The following is a 21,713-nucleotide window of genomic DNA, read 5'->3' as shown; positions in this document are numbered from 1 at the left end:
AACTTAGAATAGTGGCACTCCAGCGCTGAAATAAAAAAAACACTGGAGTGGTGCTTTAATGCAATAAGGCATGGAATCGTTATTGGGTCTTATCTTCATCCAATCTTCCTAGGTGGGCTGCTGAACAAAGTTTCACTCTGTTTATGGAAGATGCGGCTTCTTGCAAGGTTGCTAAAGAGACACAGGACTATCCAGCACAAAAAGACGTCTGGAAGCTTCCATTGGTCGGTCACCTGATATGAATCCCGTAGAACATGTCTGGACTATGATTGATCATGCGATGAGATAACATTCATGACAACCTGTTTTCCATGGAGCTTTTACATTGTTTGCATACCGAGAGGGCCAACAGCATTCCACAAGTCCAGATAGCAGAACTAATTGATACCCTGTCCAACCAGGTTAAGAAAGCAAGTTGTGGTATAACTAAGCTGTAATGTGCATATTTGGCATTTGTATCAAGTGGTTCTTTGAAATAAAATAAAAAATCCAAAAATTAAGGTGTCTAGTTACTTAAGGGTTGTCTTTATATGCAGACATACATTTTTTATAACATGGTAGCCTATGGGTAATAGATGCCTAATGGATGACATCTGTCACAGAAATGGTATAAAAAGTAAAAAATAATTTAACATGGGAGTCTATGAGTGACAAATAACATTTTCTAAGGCATCATTCACACATACAGTGGGGGAAATAAGTATTTGATCCCTTGCTGTTTTGTAAGTTTGCCCACTGACAAAGACATGAATAGTCTATAATTTTAAGGATAGGTTAATTTTAACATTGAGAGATAGAATATCCAAAACTCAATCAAGAAAATCACATTGTATAAATTAGATAATTTTTTTTGCATTTTGCAGTGAGAAATAAGTATTTGATCGCCTACAAACCATTATGAGTTCTGGCTCCTACAGACCAGTTAATCAACTCGTTACCTGCATTAAAGACAGCTGTCTTACATAGTCACCTGTTTAAAAGACTTCTGTCCACAGACTCAATTAATCAGTCAGACTCTAACCTCTACAACATGTGCAAGACCAAAGAGCTTTCTAAGGATGTCAGGGATAAGATTATAGACCTGCACAAAGCTGGAATGGGCTACAAAACCATAAGGAAGACGCTGGGTGAGAAGGAGACAACTGTTGGTGCAATAGTAAGAAAATGGAAGAAATACAAAATGACTGTCAATCGACATCGATCTGGGGCACTATGCAAAATCTCACCTCGTGGGGTATCCTTGATCATAAGGAAGGTGAGAGATCAGCCTAAAACTCCACAGGGGTAACTTGCTAATGATCTCAAGGCAGGTGAGACCATAGTCATCAAGAAAACCATTGGTAACACATTATGCCTTAAAGGTTTAAAATCCTGCAGTCTCCGCAAGGTCCGCCTGCTCAAGAAGGCATATGTGCAGGCCCATCTGAAGTTTGTGAATGTACACCTGGATGATTCTGTGAGTTATTGGGAGAAGGTGCTGTGGTCAGATGAGACAAAAATTGAGCTCTTTGGCATTAACTCAACTTACCGTGTTTGGAGGAAGAAGAAAGATGAGTACAACCTTAAGAACATCGTCCCAACAGTGAAGGATGGTGGGGGAAAAATTATACTTTGGGGGTGCTTTTATGCAAAGGGGACATGACGACTGCACCGTACTGAAGGGAAGATGGATGGGGCCATGTATCGTGAAATTTTGGCCAATAACCTCCTTCCCTCAGTAAGAGCATTGAAGATGGGTCGTGACTGAGTCTTCCAGCAAGACAATGACCCAAAACATACAGCCAAAGCAACAAAGAAGTGGCTCAAAAAGAAGCAGAGTAAGGGCATGGAGTGGCCTAGCCAGTCTCCAGACCTTAATCCCATAGAAAACTTATGGAGGGAGTTGAAGCTCCAAGTTGCCAAGTGACAGCCTCAAAATCTTAATGATTTAGAGATAATCTGCAAAGAGGAGTGGACCAAAATTCCTCCTGACATATGCGCAAACCTCATCATCAACTACAAAAAATGTCTGACTGCTGTGCTTGCCTACAAGGGTTTTGCCACCAAGTATTAAGTGTTGTTTGTCAGAGGGATCAAATACTTATTTCTCACTGCAAAATGCAAAAAAAATTATCTAATTTATACAATGTGATTTTCTTGATTTTTTCTTGGATATTCTATCTCTCAATGTTAAAATTAATCTACCCTTAAAATTATAGACTGTTCATGCTTTTGTCAGTGGGCAAACTTTCAAAAACAGCAAGAGATCAAATACTTATTTCCCCCACTGTATATACATTCTTTTTAATGTCTAATATCTTGAGCACAAGGCCCTCCTGTCCTCTCTATGTAAAAAATGTTGTTACACCACTGTGGACCTTAGCGTAATGGTAAAGCCAGAAGGTGCAACCTGCTGCATGTGCTGGAAAGTCCACCACCACCAGGGACAACTGCCACACGGTTCTTTTTCACAGTTGTTCAGCCGTTGGCCCCTCTGCAGGTAACAACATAGCCAAAGCGGGTCCCCCACAGTATGAATCAGGAAGCTGGATACTACTTCCTATTGTGGTGATGCACATAAAAAGGGCATACTTGCTCCCAGATATCGGCAGCAATTGCCAACAGTCTAATGTATATCGGGGCCTCCCGACTTGACTCTTCCAACAGATGATGTCAAGAGAGAGAATAATCAGGTCTGTTGGAATCCGGCTGATCCTTTTATTCTCAGGGAAAAAAGTCGTTTTCAGAGGGTCCAGCAGCAACAGGAGCATTTGGCCAAGTGTTCCTACATAAGGGGGAGCAAGGTCTGGAGACCAATGGTTACTTGCATCCAATACTGACACGTTTCCCACCTTCCTTCTTCCTACAAGACTATGTAGGTCAGTTTCTTGACCATTTTTCTGCATGGCTGCCGCACTACATGTCATCAGATTTACCAACCTTATCATGGGAGACTTCAACATCCCCATAAACAGCCCTACCTCCTCATCTGCATCCCAGATTCTATCTTCAACCACTTTCTTGGCCTCTCACAGCTTTCAACCTCTGAGACACACAAAGACAGAAACACCCTTGATCTGGTCTTTGTCCAGCTTTGTTCAATCCCCTACCTAGATAACTCCCCTCTTCCCCTCTCTGATCATAACATTTTCTCCTTCACGCTCACAAATCCTCACCCGCCCCAGCACACTCCTACCTATCACACATTCAGAAATCTACAAGCCCTTAACCCTCATACACTTACAGACTCCCTTCACTCGTCACTGTCCCCAATCTCCTCTTTTTCCTGTCCTGATCTGGCTGTAAATCACTACAATGACACTTTCAGACTCACCCTGGACCAAGTAGCGCCCCTCACCCTCAGAACCTCTAAACACAGAGTAAAACAGGCCTGGCTCACACCGCAAACCTGACTTCTCCAGCGATGCTCTAGAAGTGTCGAACGCCTATGGAGGAAAACTCGCGCACTAGAAAACTTTATCCACTATAAATTTATGTTAAAAACCTATAACTCTGCCCTTCACCTCCCCAAACAGTCCTATTTCACCATCCTGATCTCCTCACTATCCAACAACCCCAAAAAACTCTTCGACACCTTTCACTCCCTTCTCAGTCCTAAAGCGCAGGCCCCCATCACGGACATTTGTGCTGAGGACTTGGCCTCCTACTTCACGGAGAAAATAGACACCATCCATAAGGAAATCAGCTCCCAGCCACCAAGTGCCGTGACTCCCATCCCTCCCCACATCTCCTCTAGATCACTCTCCACATTTGACCCAGTCACAGAAGAAGAAGTCTCCAGGCTCCTCTCTTCTTCTCATCCCATTACATGCACCACTGACCCCATTCCCTCACATCTACTCCAGTCTCTCTCTTCAGTTGTCACTATTCACCTAACTAAAATCTTCAACCTCTCCCTCTCTTCTGGTATCTTCCCCTCCTCCTTCAAACACTCTATCATTACTCCATTATTAAAAAAAGCCCTCTCTTGACCCTTCCGGAACAAACTACAGACCAGTCTCCAATCTGCCCTTCATCTCCAAAACTCTTGGAGCGCCTGGTCTACTACTGCCTTACCCGTTACCTCTCCATTCACTCTCTTCTAGACCCATCACAGTCCGGCTTCCGCCCCCTACATTCTACAGAAACAGCACTCATCAAAGTGACCAATGACCTTCTGACAGCAAAACGTAATGGTGTCTACTCTCTGCTCATTCTTCTTGACCTCTCTGCAGCTTTCGACACCATTGACCACCACCTCCTACACTCTATGCTCCACTCAATCGGCATAAAGGACACTGCTCTCTCCTGGTTCTCTTCCTACCTATCTGACTGCTCTTTCAGTGTATCGTTCGCTGGCTCCACTTCTTCCCCCCTTCCTCTCACTATTGGGGTTCCTTAGGGTTGAGTCCTTGGCCTTCTTCTCTTCTCTCTCTACACAGCCCCAATTGGACAGACCATCAGCAAATTTGGCTTTCAGTGCCATCTTTATGCTGATGACACACAACTATACACCTCATCCCCTGGCCTTACCCCCACTGTACTACAGAACACCAGTGACTGTCTGGCCGCAGTTTCCAACATCATGTCCGCTCTCTATCTGAAACTCAACCTTTCCAAAACTGAACTTTTTCTGCTCCCGCCATCTACTCACCTCCCTAAATCTGACATCTCCCTCTCCGTGTTGGCACCACAATAACGCCGAGCCAGCAGGCGCGCTGTCTGGGCGTTGTGCTTCACACCAATCTTTCCTTCACCTCCCATATACAATCTCTTGCCCGCTCTAGAATTCGCCCCTTTCTTACCTTGGAAACAACAAAAACCCTCACAGTTGCCCTGATCCACTCCGGCCTTGACTACTGTAACTCTCTATTAATTGGCCTCCCCCTCACTCGTCTTTCCCCTCTCCAGTCCATCCTTAATGCTGCAGTTAGGGTCATCTATCTGGCTAATCGTTACTCAGACGCTTCCGCTCTATGCCAGTCACCGCACTGGCTGTTCATTAATTACAGGATCCAATTTAAATAGCTTGTTCTCACCCACAAAGTTCTCCACAGTGTAGCACCCCCCTACATCTCTTCCCTCATTTCTGCTTATCGGCCTACCCGTTCTCTACGCACAGCAAGCGACTTTCGACTAACATCCGCACTAATCCGTACCGCCCACTCCTGGCTCCAAGACTTCTCCCGAGCTGCACCTATTCTTTGGAATGCTCTACCCCAAGAAATTAGGACGAGCCATAACTTACACAGTTTTAGGCATTCCCTAAAAACACACCTGTTTAGGGCGGCCTATCACGTTCCCTAATCGAAGTCCTTTTTATATTTTTATAGCCTATTGATTATTTCTCCAAACATAAGTTTCCACCAAACTCCACCGCACCCAAAAGCACTACAGATACTGGCCGGTGATGAGCTCATGCAGCCTTTATCTATCCCTCATCCCCTCAAGATGGCTGGACCATCATTGAAAATAAGCCCCTGTACTTTGTGTCACCCCCCCCCCCCACCTCATTGTAGATTGTAAGCTCTTACGAACAGGGGCGTCATTATTTTTGCTTTATTATCTTTAGCTATGTTACTTATGACTGTTGTATATGAACCTCTGAATTGTAAAGCACTGCGGAATATGTTGGCACTATATAAATAAAGATTATTATTATTATTATTATGTTCAAGCTCTTTTTTGCTGTGTTTTTTTTTCTGCAGCGAAACATGGTCTTTTGGCAGTAAAAAAGCTACAGCCAAAACAAAAGTTTTGCTGCCTTTTTTACTGCTTTTCTTGCTGCTTTTTTGGTACCTTTTTTGCTGCATTTTTCATGATCCCAAAGTTCAGCTTTGCTTCCACCTTCAAAGCATAAACAATATAAGGTGTTAGGCCACCAATACGAGATGTATATGAAACCATAAAACAGTTTTGGGAAAAATGGCAATTTAATAAAAATATTTAAGGGAAAAAATTGTTATGTCTGAAAAAATAGTGACTATTCTGAACAAAACAGCTGGATTCATGTATGAAGCACAGCCATAAACTAAGGTTATAGGAGTTCATGAAAGAATAGACAATTGCAAATGTAAAAACAACGGGTATTGTTTGCTTAACACATTGGTAGGGCATTGAATTATTAAGGCATTGTTTATTCTAAGGCTGTGATCACACGTTGCGTTTTTGCTGCTATTTTTCTGCAAATTAAAAGCTTATTTTTACAGTACAAGCAAAAGCTATGAGATTTCAGACATCTCATGCACACACTTGTTTTGTTTTTCCTGACTGAATAGAAAATCTGCAGCTTTTTGAAAACTGCAGCATGTCAATTCTTTCAGCATTTGTGCAGTGTTTTTCACCCATAGAAAGCAATGTGTAAGTGCAAAAACACAGCAAAAACACTGCTATCAGTTTTTTTTCTAGCATTTTTGGTGAAGAAAACGTAGGTACAGCAGGATGTGTTGGCTTTGTTCACACATTGCTTTTTTGCTGCGTTTTTTTTTCTCCAGCCAAAACCTGATCTCTTGGGAGTAAAAAGCTGCAACCAAAACATAGGTTTTGCTGCCTTTTTTGTTGCTTTTCTTGCTACATTTTTGCTGTATTTTTTCGTCTCTTTTTCAGGATCCCAAAGTTCAGCTTTGCTTCCATCATTCAAGCATGAACAATACAAAGTGTTAGGACACCAATGCAAGACATATGTGAAATCATAAAACATTTGGAGCAATTTGATCAAATTATTTAGGAGAAAAAGTTTTTTACGTCTGAAAACAATTGTGACTTTTCTGAACAAAGCTGCTAGATTCATGTATGAAGTATAGACATGAACTAAGGTTACTGTATATGAGTTCATGAAAAAATATACAATTGCAAATGTAAAAACAGTGGGGAAATTTGAATTGGTTAGGCATTGTTTACTTTAACACATTGGTTGGGCATTGAGTTTGTGAGGCATTGTTTACTTTAACACATATCACTAGTTTAATTAAACTATACATGGAATCAGGAGAAACAAACTCACAAAAATAAATGGGTTTCACATCCTGCTGTACCTGCAAAAACTGATAGCAGCTTATTTGCACTTACTCATTGCTTTCTATGCGTGAAAAAATGCTACAAAAATCCTTAAAGAATTGATATGCTGCAGTTTTCAAAAACACAGAAGTTTTCCAATTCAGCATGGATAAAAAAACAAGCGTGGGCATGAGCTTTCTAAAATCGCATCGTTTTTGCTGGTAATGTGAAAAGCAACTTTTAATTTGCATAAAGAACACAGCAAAATTACAATGTGCGAACATAGCCTTTAGGGGTTCCTCAAGGAATTTAGGAAGTGTAATGGTTCAACAGCAGAGATGGCTCCAGCCAAGAGAGTCAAGACTCAAACCTTAGAAGGCGGTCCCCACCAAATATTTTGACCAGGGACCTCCAAAAACTTAAAGGGAACTTGTCATAAAAAAAAAGTTTTACCTGCAGCCATAATGCTAATCTCACTCAGTGCAGTGCACTGACTGCTCACAGTCGCCAGTGCTGCCCCAATGACTGGAAGTGAGTAGTTGCAGGGGGAATATAATATTATTTTCTCCTGCATTCATACTTCCAGTGAGTCTGTCACTAGGGTTGAGCATTCCGATACTGAAATATCGGGTATCGACCGATATTCACGGTATCGGAGTTCTGATACTGAGTTCCGATACTTTTAGAATATCGAATACCGGAATCGGAAGTTCCCATAAAGCCTGCGCTCTGCAGTGTCTCTGAAGGATGACAAGCTGGATGGCAGCGCTCAGCTTACTGTACTTGTCATTTAGTGTTAAAGGATTTATTAAAAAAAATAATAGTGTTTTTATGCACCGTCTCTTTAAAAAAGCCGGCCGGCAATTCAGCATCGGTACCCGACAATTTAGAATAGAAAGAATAGAGCATCACAAATAGATTAGATACATAGAAACATGTCAGTCACATATATAAGAAGTACAGTGATAGTGTTGATTACTGTACTTGTCATTTAGTGTTAAAATAAAGGATTTATTAAAAAAAAATTTTACGTGGGGTTCCCCGTAATTTTACTCTTTAGCGGAGGTTAAGCAGACGGCTGGGGCAGATGTTTGAAGCCTGGGAAGGGGGTAATACCCAAGGAGCTTCCCAGGCTACTAATATCAGCCCCCAGCTGAATACCTAGCTTTACTAGCTATTAAAATGGGGGACCCCAAAAAAAATGACGTAGGGTCCCTCCTATTTTAATAGCTAGCAAAGGCTAGGCAGCCAGCTGGGGGCTGATATTGGCCCCCTCCCAGGCCAGAAACACCAGCCGTCAGCCGCCCAAGAAATGGCGCATCCATAGGATGCGCCAATTCTGGCACTTAGCCTCGCTCTTCCCACTGCCCTGTAGCGGTGGAAGTGGGGTAATAGGGCTGGGGTTGATGTCAGCTTATAATGCCAGCTGACATCAAGCCCAGGTTAGTAATGGAAAGGCGTCTATAAGACACCCCCATTACTAACCCCATAGTCAAAGTAAAAAAAAAACACAAACACCCAGAATAAAGTCCTTTAATTGAAATAAACACACAATTCTTTATTGTTCCAAATTAAACCATACTTACCATCACGCCCATTCCAGCTGAAGCCAATGTCTTCTGCAATAAAAGTAAAATAATAAAGCAACCTCATCCTTACCTTTCCATGGTTCCCAGGACAGCTTCAGCTCTGCTACATTCACACGACAGGCTGGATCGCAGCCGAAAGCTGCCATCCAGCTTGCCATGCCGCAGACACTGAGAAGTGCAGACATGCTTGCGCTTTTCAGTGTCTGGCTGTGACGGCATAAAGATAAGCCGAGGTCATGTCCAATGAACTCAGCTCACCTCATGCACGTCACTGACAGTGTGGGAAAATTCTCCTGCGCTTAGCGCTTCAGCAGGAGAATTCTCCCACGCTGGGATGGCATTGAGATGACAGGCTGGATCGCAGCTGAGCGCTGCCATCCAGCTTTTCATCCTTCAGAGACACTGCAGAGCGCAAGCATGCCTGCGCTCTGCAGTGTCTATGAAGGATGGCATGCTGGATGGCAGCACTCAGCTGCGATCCAGCCTGTCATCTCAATGCCATCCAGCGTGGGAGGTGAGCTGAGTTCATTGGACATGAGCTCACCTCATGCACGTCACTGACAGTGTGGGAGAATTCTCCTGCGCTCACCGCATGCGCAGGAGAATTCTCTCACGCTCACCGCATGCGCAGTAGAATTCTCCCATGCTGTCAGTGACGTGCATGAGGTGAGCTGAGTTCATTGGACATGACCTTGGCTCATCTTTATGCCGTCACAGCCAGACACTGAGAAGCGCAAGCATGCCTGCGCTTCTCAGTGTCTGCGGCATGGCAAGCTGGATGGCAGCTTTCGGCTGCGATCCAGCCACATCAAATTTTTGGTGAAAAATTAAATAAAAAATTAAAAAAAAAACACATTTAGCGACTGCATCTTTATTAACCCCTCCACGTGAGGGGTTAATAAAGATGCAGTCCCTAAATTATTATTTTTTTTTATTATTATTTAATTAATTTTTCTTAAAAATTTGGACGTGGGCTTCGCCATATTTTTGTATGCCAGCCAGGTACAGCATCCAGGAATGGATGCCTATTTGTACCTGGCCGGACACAACAATATAGGGAAGCCCTTTTTTTTATTATTTCATGAATTTCATGAAATCATTAAAAAAAAAAATGCGTGGGGCTTCGCCCTATTTTTGTGCCCAGCCAGGTACAGCAGGCAGGAACGGGCTGCCCCAAACCCCCAGGTGCCTATTTGTACCTGGCTGGGAACAAAAATACAGGGAAGCCCTTTTTTTAATTATTTCATGAAATCATTTAAAAAAAATTGCCGTGGGGCTTCGCCCTATTTTTGTGTCCAGCCAGGTACAGCAGGCAGGAACGGGCTGCCCCCAACCACCAGCTGCCTATTTGTACCTGGCCGGACACAACAATATAGGGGAACCCTTTTTTTTAATTAATTCATGAATTTCATGAAATAATTAAAAAAAAAAATACGTGGGGCTTCGCCCTATTTTTGTGTCCAGCCAGGTACAACTAGGCAGCTGGTCCTATGGATGCGTCATTTCTGGGGCGGCTGACGGCTGGTGTTTCTGGCCTGGGATGGGGCCAATATTCATGGCACCCTTCCTGGGCTATTAATATCAGCCCCCAGCTGGCTGCCTAGCCTTTGCTAGCTATTAAAATAGGGGGGACCCTACGTCATTTTTTGGGGGGTCCACCATTTTAATAGCTAGTAAAGGCTAGGTATTCAGCTGGGGGCTGATATTAGTAGCCTGGGAAGCTCCGTGGGTATTACCCCCTTCCCAGGCTTCAAACATCTGCCCCAGCCGTCTGCTTAACCTCCGCTAAAGACTAAAATTACGGGGAACCCCACGCCAAATTTTTTTTTAATAAATCCTTTATTTTAACACTAAATGACAAGTACAGTAATCAACACTATCACTGTACTTCTTATATATGTGACTGACATGTTTCTATGTATCTAATCTATGTGTGATGCTCTATTCTTTCTATTCTAAATTGTCAGGTAGTCAGGTACCGATGCTGAATTGCCGGCCGGCTTTTTTAAAGAGACGGTGCATGAAAACACTATTATTTTTTTTAGTAAATCCTTTAACACTAAATGACAAGTATGGTAAGCAACACTGTCACTGTACTTCTTATATATGTGACTTACATGTTTCTATCTACCTAATCTATGTGTGATGCTCTATTCTTTCTGTTCTAAATTGTCGGGTACCGGTGTATGCCGCTGCTGAATTGCCGGTTTTTCATGTAATACATTCTACATTATTCTTAGTAGTTTTCCTTCATGTAGAATTAACCTACAAGGAAAGAAAGGGTTTATTTTCATTCCGATATTTGTGTCCCATTGACTTGCATTGGTTTCCGGTATCGAAATCGGCGATATCCGATATTTTTTGGGTATCGGTCCGATCCAATCCGATCCGATATTTCCCGATATCGGAAGGTATCGCTCAACACTGTCTGTCACACATATTTAAAACGTTATTTGCCTGCAGATTACCTCTATGGCTGCAGGTAAAAAAAAAAAATATTACAGGTTCCCATTATTGTGGTCTTGGACATAATGCGGAGGTGCAGTATGATGGGTAACACTTTTCATAAATCTGGTTGGTAAATGTAGTTTCTCTATGTATAACCTGGCAGTAACATAGAGAAAAATAAATCATATAAGTTTCCCAAGTGAGATCAAAGAATATGATTTTATTGCACAAAACTTGTTATAACCTGAAACTTTATAAACTATACTTTTTCATCTTTATTTTTTTTCTATTTTTGTTACAGAGCAATATCTCAAAGCGATTCACTGGAAAGTATTCATAATCACGCATTTGCCAAACTTCTCAACCTGACAGAATTGTAAGTGCAATTGCTTTTTTTTTATTTCCACTACATATCTGTAGTTTACACACTTAAGTCAAAGAATAAATAGAATAGGAGACACGTAAGAATAAAATGATACTGTAATATGAAAAGTATCTGCCCCTTTCATCAAGGACTAACATAACAATAGTTATGGCTGTTGGCTAAATAATTCTTGTTTTCTTATTGGGGAGCGCTGAGGTTTATATTAGTCTGAGTGAACTGTGCATTTTCAGTATAAGTTGTAATGCTGCACTTCTCCTATGGGGGTGCTGCAGTGCAATACAATAATTGATACTAGGTTGCTCCACAGAATATAGTTGAATGGTGGGGACACAATGTGATCACCATGGGATCCGTTTATCATCAAGGGACCCTTCTAACAAAAATAGATTGTCCAAAGCTGACAAACCCTTTAAAGCCAATAACTGGAGGCACTGATTGTCCCCCTACTATTATTTACTACATTTAATTAGGCAAGAAAGTTACATGGGAATTCTAGTGTACAAAAATTATCACCTACAGAATCCACTCAATGGGTGATACTTTCTAAATCATTGTGGGTCTTTTCACTAGGAACCCCACCAATTGATAGCACAGGGGACGTATGTCTCTAGCTGTACTACAGCAGCCACAAGTTCCCACTCTGCCAATCAGTGGGGGTCCCAGCAGCGGTACCCACCACAAAGTAAAAATTATCGCATATTCAGTAGATGAATGATAAGTTTTATACATTGGAATACCCCTTAAAGGGCATATCACCCGATTACATTTAAACCAAATTTGAACTTAAAGGGGTTTTCCCATGAACAAAAGTTCATTTTAATCAATAGATCTTGGAATGATAATAGGTTCCACAATTGGATGTGTTTAAATAAAATGTTCCTGTGCTGAGATAATCTTATAAATGTGTCCCTGCTGTGTACTGTGTAATGGCTATGTACAGGGACATAGTCTGATCATACCACAGCTCCTGGGCAGGGGAGGAAGCAAAAGAGTATACAGAGATTACAGCAAAAGAGAGTATATAGACATTACAGCAGGGGATCACAGCTGATTCTTTCTTTGAAGTAAAATATTGTTTAAAAACAGGCAGGGAAATGTTTTACCTCACAAAAAGAATCAGCTGTGATCCCCTGCTGTAATGTCTGTAATATCTTTTTGTTTCCTGCCCTGCCCAGGAGCTGTGGTATGATCAGACCATGTTCCTGTATGGTCAGACACAGCCATTACACAGTACACAGCAGGGGCACATTTATAAGATTATCTCAGCATAGGAACATTTTTTTAAACACATCCAATTGTTTAACTTCTTATTATTCCAGGATCTATTGATTAAAATGAACTTTCGTTCGTGGGAAAACCCCTTTGAGATCCTTTGATTTTAAGAAAAAGCTCCATGTTTTCAGTAGAAACTGTTGTTACATAATTACTATTGCGTCCCCTGCTGTAATTTTGATTCCACATAACGTATCCAGTGCTGGTGAGTACAAGGCATTTCCAATGTGCTGATTCTCCGATTGCCTGGAATGTACAGTCATTTCACGCTGCTCGGGTACAAGAGCATTCTAACAGCTTACCTGAGATACGGGGTATGTACAGTGCCTACAAGTAGTATTCAACCCCCTGCAGATTTAGCTGGTTTGATAAGATGCAAATAAGTTAGAGCCTTCAAACTGCAAACGAGAGTAGGTTTTATGAACAGAAGCATAAATCTTACAAACCAAAAAGTTATGTTGCTCAGTTGAATTTTATTACATTTTAAACATAAAAGTGTGGGTCAATTATTATACAACCCATATGTTTAATATTTTGTGGAATAACCCTTGTTTGCAATTACAGCTAATAATCGTCTTTTATAAGACCTGATCAGGCCGGCACAGGTCTGTGGAGTTATCTTGGCCCACTCCTCCATGCAGATCTTCTCCAAGTTATCTAGGTTCTTTGGGTGTCTCATGTGGACTTTATTCTTGAGCTCCTTCCACAAGTTTTCAATTGGGTTAAGGTCAGGAGGCTGACTAGGCCACTCCAACACCTTGACTTTTTCCCTCTTGAACCAGGCCTTGGTTTTCTTGGCTGTGTGCTTTGGGTCGTTGTCTTGTTGGAAGATGAAATTACAACCCATCTTAAGATCCTTGATGGAGGAGCGGAGGTTCTTGGCCAAAATCTCCAGGTAGGCCGTGCTATCCATCTTCCCATGGATGTGGACCAGATGGCCAGGCCCCTTGGCTGAGAAACAGCCCCACAGCATGATGCTGCCACCACCATGCTTGACTGTAGGGATGGTATTCTTGGGGTCGTATGCAGTGCCCTCCAGTCTCCAAACGTCACGTGTGTGGTTGGCACCAAAGATCTCGATCTTGGTCTCATCAGACCATAGAACCTTGAACCAGTCTGTCTCAGAGTCCTCCAAGTGATCATGAGCAAACTGTAGACGAGCCTTGACATGACGCTTTGAAAGTAAAGGTACCTTACGGGCTCGTCTGGAACGGAGACCATTGCGGTGGAGTACGTTACTTATGGTATTGACTGAAACCAATGTCCCCACTGCCATGAGATCTTCCCGGAGCTCCTTCCTTGTTGTCCTTGGGTTAGCCTTGACTCTTTGGACAAGCCTGGCCTCGGCACGGGAGGACACTTTCAAAGGCTGTCCAGGCCGTGGAAGGCTAACTGTAGTTCCATAAGCCTTCCACTTACGGATGATGCTCCCAACAGTGGAGACAGGTAGGCCCAACTCCTTGGAAAGGATTTTGTACCCCTTGCCAGCCTTGTGACCCTCCACGATCTTGTCTCTGATGGCCTTGGAATGCTCCTTTGTCTTTCCCATGTTGACCATGTCTGAGTTCTGTTCACAAGTTTGGGGAGGGTCTTAAATAGTCAGAAAAGGCTGGCAAAAGAGATCTTTAATCCACACATGTGAAGCTCATTATTCTTGGTGCCTGAACTACTTCTTAATACTTTAGGGGGACCAAACAGAATTCTTGTGGTTTGAGGGGTTGAATAATAAATGACACTCTGAATTAACTTTTAACGTTTAAAAAAAAAAATAAATTTGCTGCAGTGCATTTCCCACTTCCAGGCTGATCTACAGTACAAATGTCACAATGCCAAGTTAATTCCGCATGTGTCAACCAGCTAAATCTGCAGGGGGTTGAATACTACTTGTAGGCACTGTATAACCACAGGCGCTGTACACATTACATGGACATTTCTAGTAAAAAATCAAAATAACAGCATGGTGGCACCATGACAAGTATGCAACAGCAATATCTACACAAGGGAGCATTTTTTAATTGATTCTAAGGGGTAAAACATCTCCTTAAGGTTATTCTAATGGGTAAAGTTCCTCCCTAAGGAGACCCCATGTTGGCACTGCTGAGAGAAGCATCCATATAGCCTCAGAGGAAGAGAGCAATGTCTCTATTGCCATCTATTGGAAGTAGCAATCCTATAAGACAATATGGACTTTATAAATGGAAGTTGTCACATAATTCATGTTGTCGATCCACAGGCAGCATGACTCAAAGATTTGCTCCTGCCTTCCAAACATCTATATTTTACTTTTTACCACTGCAAAGTTTTAGAGGAAAACATAGTTGATGGCGAGGCTGGTGATGAGATGACTACCAGTCCAAGAGGTGTGCCCACGACAGCATTTGGTCACCCACTCAGCTAGACTGAGAGGTCTCTTGCTATATGTGCATAGTGCTCAGCTGCATAAAGCAGAAATGTGTCCTTGTAATGTGGTCTCTTCATCGGGTAGATCAGGAGCTGTATAGCATTGTGCCAGCTCTGCTATTGGAAGTGGCCTCATGATGAGGTTAACTTCGTTAACTATTGTGTGGAGCTGTACAACATAATCGATATAGTAAGCAAATGTATGATAAAAATTTACAAGATATAAGAATGTTAGTATATCTTGAGTAACATGGCCAATTAAGACCAGTCTAATAATACTGCTTAATCCTGGACACCACCTTTCAATAACGCATGAATCCATCAGAGGTCTAACCTGAAAAATAATATTATTCTAATCTTTTTTTTTCTTCTAATTTTAGAACAATCAGAAACACAAAAAACCTGGTCCATATTGGGCACGGAGCCTTTGGAAATCTACCAAAATTAAAATACTTGTAAGAAATTTACTTTACCATTAAATTCTGTAACCTGTAGTTGTATAGACTTTTCTGCATACACTGAATGTGTAAAATTCCAGTCCACAAGACAAAATATACAATAACCCGTCTCGTCATCTCATTGACTTTTCATATCCTAATGGACGTGCCACTTTCCATTGCTATACGAAAGTCAGTACTTTTCAACCTGGGGTCATGATATCGGACCTACTACTGCCTAACAGTGTGTAACGGGGGGCAGGGTGGTAGTCATGGTCAAATGTCACAGTGTTTTCTTCATCACCCCGGTCCGCTACAGAAATATGGGGACATAGTTGTCCCTCGGTGTGTGTGGGGTGCTGTAGTTTGGGCTGTATGCTGTGGAAGTCTTTACTCACTTTCATCCTGAGTTCAGACGGGTGCAGATCCTCTGCGATGTGAATAAAAGAGTACACCGTTCTTAAAAAACAAAACAGTCCAGTTTACTTGTTCAGCGCGGCCTTAGAAACAGGGGATTACAGGTACAACACTTTTTGCAAAACACGGCATTCACAGATGGTATTGACTCGCCCCCTGGGCCGTGGGGCACTCGGATCCGGGCAATAGGGAACGATGGGAGTAGTAGTGGCAACCCGGTTCCGTGGCTCAGGGTGGTCAGGCCAGTGGTAGTCCGTTATATTGATTATGTCCGACTACGCCACCCGTGGATTGCGGTTATTAGGAACCGCCGCTGCATGCAGACCGCTGGGGCTGATGAGGTGTGCAGCTATGGTAGTGTGACTCCCCACGGGAAGAGTGCGGCCCCAGGGCAGTATAGTGGATGGTGGGAGTGATGGTAGTGAGAGTCCCGGTGCTGATAGTGCTGGAGGAGCAAGGAGCACACAGACAACAGGTTGCAATCCAGGGTCTTTACTAAACAGACAAACTGACCCACAAACAGTCCCAGCTAGGAGGGGACCTGGATGTCTGAGAGCAACGGGGAAATTGGCCCTGGTCAGGGTGAGGGTGTAGGCCTACCGTGCTTTCTGCGCTCCTTCTGACTATCTCCTCCTGATAGGATAACAGCCCATGTTTCCGAGCTTTCCGTGCTTTCTCGCCTGTATGGTCTGCGACGTGGGTTCCTTTCTGCTCCCAGCCTTGTATGGCTTTACTGGTCCCTTCGGTTGTGGCAGGGCCTCCAGGCTTCTTAGGCCAAGGAATGTACAGTCCCTTGCGGACTGGTTCTCTGCTGGGGGATGTGGAATCCTTCCAGCCTCAGACACCAAAGTCTGGTAAAATTAAGTCTTTTCTCTGCCAAGACAGGCTCTCTTCGCCTCTTGTCTCTGGCTTGTGGCTCTCTCCTGCCACACTTCCTCTTAGGTGCAATCAACTGTCTGTCCCTGCTCCACTCTTGGGACACGTCTCAGTGCTGAGACAGGCAATCCAGTTCTCTCTAACCCTGTCCCCAGTACCAGCTTTTATAGGGGCAGCCTGCTCCCCCTACTGGCCTGAGACAGGAGGCATTGCATGCTAATGTTCCCCTGACCAGAGAACCTCCCCCTTGCTCTCAGACACAGCTTTAATTACACTTGTGGCATCCAGGTCAGGGTGACACATTCCCCCCTAGTGAAATTTAGTACTCCGGGACTAAACAATAAACAAAGACAATATGCACAACAATAAAACATTAATAGACAGACGACGCACAAATTGAGTTCTTAAGGTCACAGTGTGGTCTGTGACCAGGTGTCCATATCACCAAAACAACGGGGAGCCTTTACCAGGTGGGGGTCTGTCCTACCCCAAGTCCTTCACAGTCTCAGTTCATTCCTGGGTTAGGCTCCGAACGCAGTCCATACAAGGTCCTGGTTATAAAAAGTCCATAACCTTTGAGTCCTTACGGTGGCTGCAAGAAACTGAAACACACTATTAATAAACATGCAGGTAACTTTGCAAACATTTCAACATTTGGCAACAGGGTTATTTACAATTTTAGTACGCTCTATATTCTCCAGCGAGCGGGTATCTGTCCCTTTGTGCTCCTGGTTGACCTCCTTAACCCACTGTCTGGTGGTGGACTAACCTGGCTTTCCCCACTAGCGTTAGGGGTACAGCTACCAGCTGGGTGTACAGGTAGGGCAGGCAGCTGTCTGCGGGTTCTTTGGCTTACCGCAGGCATGGCAGGCTCACTGTCAGCAGAGGGTTGACTCTCCTGGGCTGCTGGTACAGGCTCTTCTGCCTCTGGAACCGCTTGCTCCTCTTCACCTTCCGGCTCTGGTGTTGGTTGTTGCTGTGCCGGTTGCAGGAAATGCAGGACGGGTACCACTATAGCATCATTTATGCGAGTCCAGGACTGAGGGAACTCTCCGAGAACGGTGCTGATCATTTCTTCCTTGTCCTCTGCGGGTTCAAGGTCACTCTGATCCTCTTCTGCACTACGGAGTTGCTCGGGGCATCTTTTGAGGTGGTCTCTGGAGACGACACTAGTGGTTTCTCCTCCGTCCTTGGTGATTACGCACACCTTTGGGTTGTCGTGGTCAGAATGCAGTACGGTGTAGGGTTCCCATTCCCACTGGTCGTCCAACTTATGTAGCCTTCTTTTTCGCTTTAGGACTTGCTCACCAGGTTCTAGGGGACCAGCTGAGGCGTGTTGATTGAAGAGTTTTTCTTGCCTCTCTCTCACCTGGGCCAGGCTCTTCTCCACACTCTCCTGTACCTTCTTGTACTGCAGTTGCCTTTCCGTATCCCAGTCCGCATCCGGGGAGGTGTCCTCAGGTATTAGGACTCCCATCTCCAGGTCTACGGGCAGCTTACCTGGTCTAGCTCGCATCAGGTAAGCCGGGGTGCAGTTTGTAGCATTCACCGGGATATTGTTGTACATGTCTATCAGGTCCGGCAGTTTTTCTGGCCACAGGCTGCGTTCCTCCAGGGGCAACGTCTTCAGGAGATCAATGACTATATTGTTCATCTTCTCACACATCCCGTTGGTTTGGGGGTGGTAAGGCGTTGTCCTAATCTTCTTACAGCCATAGAGGTTGCAGAACTCCTGGAAGATTTCAGCTTCGAACGCTGGACCCTGGTCTGTCAGGACCTGTTCCGGATACCCGTGTGGACGGCAGAAGTATTGTTGGAAGGCTCTGGCCGCTGTTTGGGCTGTCAAGTCCTTTACCGGGACCACCACTAGAAAACGGGAATAGTGGTCCACGATTGTCAGGGCATAGATGTATCCGGACCGGCTTGGAGCCAACTTGACGTGGTCTAGAGCTACCAGCTCAAGAGGCTGCGTGGTGACGATGGGCCTCAAGGGTGTCTTCTGGCTGGCACGGTCCTTCCTCCTTAGGTGACAAGGGCCACAGTCTCTGCACCATTTTTCTACAGCTCCTCTCATGCCGACCCAAAAGAACCTTCCTCTTAGCAGGAACTCCAGTTTCTTCCAATCGAAGTGTCCCGCTCTGTCATGGTAAGCCCCCAGGACCATAGCTGCATCCCGCCTTGGGACCACGACTTGCCAGGTCAGCTCGTGCGTCCGGTGGTTGACAATCCTTCTGCACAACTTGCCTTCGTAGAGGAACAGCTTGCTCTTCTCCTTCCATAGCTGCTTGGCTTCCTCTGGGGAATCTGGATCTAGGCGGGCGTCTTCCCGGGTCAGCAGATCTTTCACCAGGCGGACTGCAGGGTCACTATCTTGGGTCTCGGCCCAGCTGTGGTGAGGTAGGGGATTCATCATCACAGTTGTTAGATCCTCCTCCTTCACGCGGTGAGAGTGTTGAGCGGCTCCATACCGGTGAAACGCGGGGAGTTCTACCTCCTCCAGCTCTTCTTGGTCTTCGTCACCTTCGGGTAAGTGAGGCATCCTTGATAGGGCGTCCGCGCGTTGGTTTTGCCTGCCCGATACTTGATCACGAAGTCATAGTTGGAGAGACGGGCCATCCACCACTGTTCCAGGGCACCCAGTCTTGCATTGTCCAGGTGTGTCAACGGGTTGTTGTCCGTGTACACGGTGAACTTTGCGGAGGCCAGGTAATGCTTGAAGCGTTCCGTCACGGCCCACACCACCGCCAAGAATTCTAGCTTGAAGGAGCTGTAATTCTCCGGGTTCCTCTCGGTGGGCCTCAGCTTCCGACTGGCGTATGCGATCACCCGTTCTCTGCCCTGTTGGTTTTGGGACAGTACGGCTCCCAGTCCCACATTACTGGTGTCAGTGTGGAGAATGAAAGGCTGGCCATAATCAGGGTAGGCCAGGATCTCATTCCCTGTGAGGGCCATCTTTAGCTGGCGGAAGGACTCCTCTTCCGGTTTATCCCACTTGAAGGGTGGCTTTTGACTTCTGGACTTGGACTGTCCGATCAGGAGGTCCTGCATAGGAGCTGCCATCTTGGTGAACCCGGGGATGAACCTTCGGTAGTAGCCTACCAACCCGAGAAACTGTCTCACCTCTTTGATGTTCGAGGGGCTTGGCCAGCTCTTGATTGCCGCGACCTTGTCAGGGTCAGGGGCCACTCCTTCCGCGCTTACCACGTGCCCTAGGTACTGGACCTTTGGTTTCAGCAGGTGACACTTCGATGGTTTCACCTTCAGGCCATAGCCTGCCAGGGCTTCGAACACCTCGGCCAGGTGCTTGAGATGGTCCTCGTAGGTCTTCGAATAAACGATCACGTCGTCCAGGTAAAGGAGGACCGTCTCGAAGTTTCGGTGCCCTAGACAGCATTCCATTAGCCGCTGGAAGGTCCCTGGTGCGTTGCAGAGCCCGAAAGGCATGCAGTTGAATTCGCTCAGTCCCATCGGGGTGGTGAAGGCGGTCTTCTCCTTGTCAGCCTCTGCCACAGGAACCTGCCAGTACCCGCTAGTAAGGTCCAAAGTAGAAAAGAAGTTAGCAGATTTTAGTGTGGCTAAAGACTCTTCTATTCTAGGCAGCGGATATGCGTCTTTGTGAGTGATACGGTTGATTTGTCTATAGTCCACGCACATTCTCATGGTGCCGTCTTTCTTTTTGACCAGAACCAAAGGGGCTGCCCAGGGGCTACAGCTGTCTCTAATAACCCCAGCTTCTTTCATCTCTCTTAGCATGCCCTTTGCGTTCTGATAATGTGCAGGGGGTACAGGTCTGTGCCTCTCTTTTATTGGTGGATGGCTCCCTGTGGGGATGTGGTGTTCTATCCCTTTTACTCTGCCGAAGTCTAGCGGGTGCTTACTAAAGACTCTCTCGTACTCCTGTACCACCCGGTAGACTCCTTGTTTTTGGTGAAGGAGTGGAGTCAGCACCCACGTGGAGTTTCTGGCACCAGTCCTCTTTTTGTTTCTGGGAGCCATTACCCTCCGCCTGTGGAGATGGAGGCAAGGGTTCCACGGCCCTGATAGCTTTGTGTTCGACGACAAACAGTTTGGCGAGTGTAGCGCACCTGGGTTAGTGTACTTCCCTCTCCCCAATGTTGAGGATGCGGACGGGCACCCTCCCATGTCGGATATCAACCACCCCCCGGGCTGTCAAAATGGTGGGCCTGCTGTCTGAGTACACGGGTTCTACCATGGCTTGGTAGTCTCTACCTCTCAACCCGATTGCAGTCCGACACCAGATCATCATTTCACTTTTGGGAGGCATGGAAATGGGGAATGGATCACTGAGTCTTACGCTACCGATCTCACCACCAGACAGTTCTACCTGCTGCCGTCTCATCAGGGCTTTTATCTCCTTGTTGAGGACTCTCTGTTGGCTGGAACTAGCATTCACCGCCACCTGTTGTAGAATTACAATTACCTCTGAAAGACAATTTTCAATTATGTTAGTACCCACAGTTATTTTAGGGTGACTTTCATGACGGTCAATGTCCACAATAATCACTCCCTGTGCCGGCAGTTCAACTTTACCAATTTTAATGGTCATCTCCTTGAACCCCATCTGCGGCACGGGTAAGCCATTACTGGCGATGATGCTCAAGTTACTGTCTGGATACCGTGTGATATCAGCATCAGTCCAATACTGCTTAAAAAGTACATAAGGGATTGTGGTTACTTGCGACCCAGTATCCAGCAAGGCGCTCATGGGGATACCGTCCAGCACCACGGGTAAAACCGGGCGCCCCCCAACGTACTTATCGCGCCAATTATAAGGGCCTGGTGATCTTATGCCTGGGGGTCGGCCCTCTGCCCCAGGTTGGACCCGTTTAAATTACAGTACCTGGAAATGTGTCCGGGCTGGTTGCATCGACGGCAAATGGGCTGTCCATCCTC

The 21,713-nt window shown here is 45.1% G+C and overlaps 1 protein-coding gene across 1 annotated transcript in view; it reads left to right on the top strand.

Annotated features, from left to right (window-relative positions):
* LHCGR (luteinizing hormone/choriogonadotropin receptor) overlaps positions 1 to 21,713 on the top strand; it is a 364,204-nt gene that overhangs the window by 215,121 nt on the left and 127,370 nt on the right. Inside the window, exons 3-4 of the mRNA XM_073672096.1 lie at positions 11,314 to 11,388; positions 15,450 to 15,524. Of these exons, the coding sequence (XP_073528197.1) occupies positions 11,314 to 11,388; positions 15,450 to 15,524 (150 nt within the window). The remainder of the gene's footprint in view (positions 1 to 11,313; positions 11,389 to 15,449; positions 15,525 to 21,713) is intronic.

This window comes from Phyllobates terribilis, unplaced genomic scaffold (assembly GCF_046119375.1).
Source record: "Phyllobates terribilis strain yellow unplaced genomic scaffold, ASM4611937v1 Scaffold_3__8_contigs__length_932513732, whole genome shotgun sequence".
Lineage (NCBI taxonomy): Eukaryota > Metazoa > Chordata > Amphibia > Anura > Dendrobatidae > Phyllobates > Phyllobates terribilis.
This window is presented reverse-complemented; position numbering and strand designations above follow the sequence as displayed.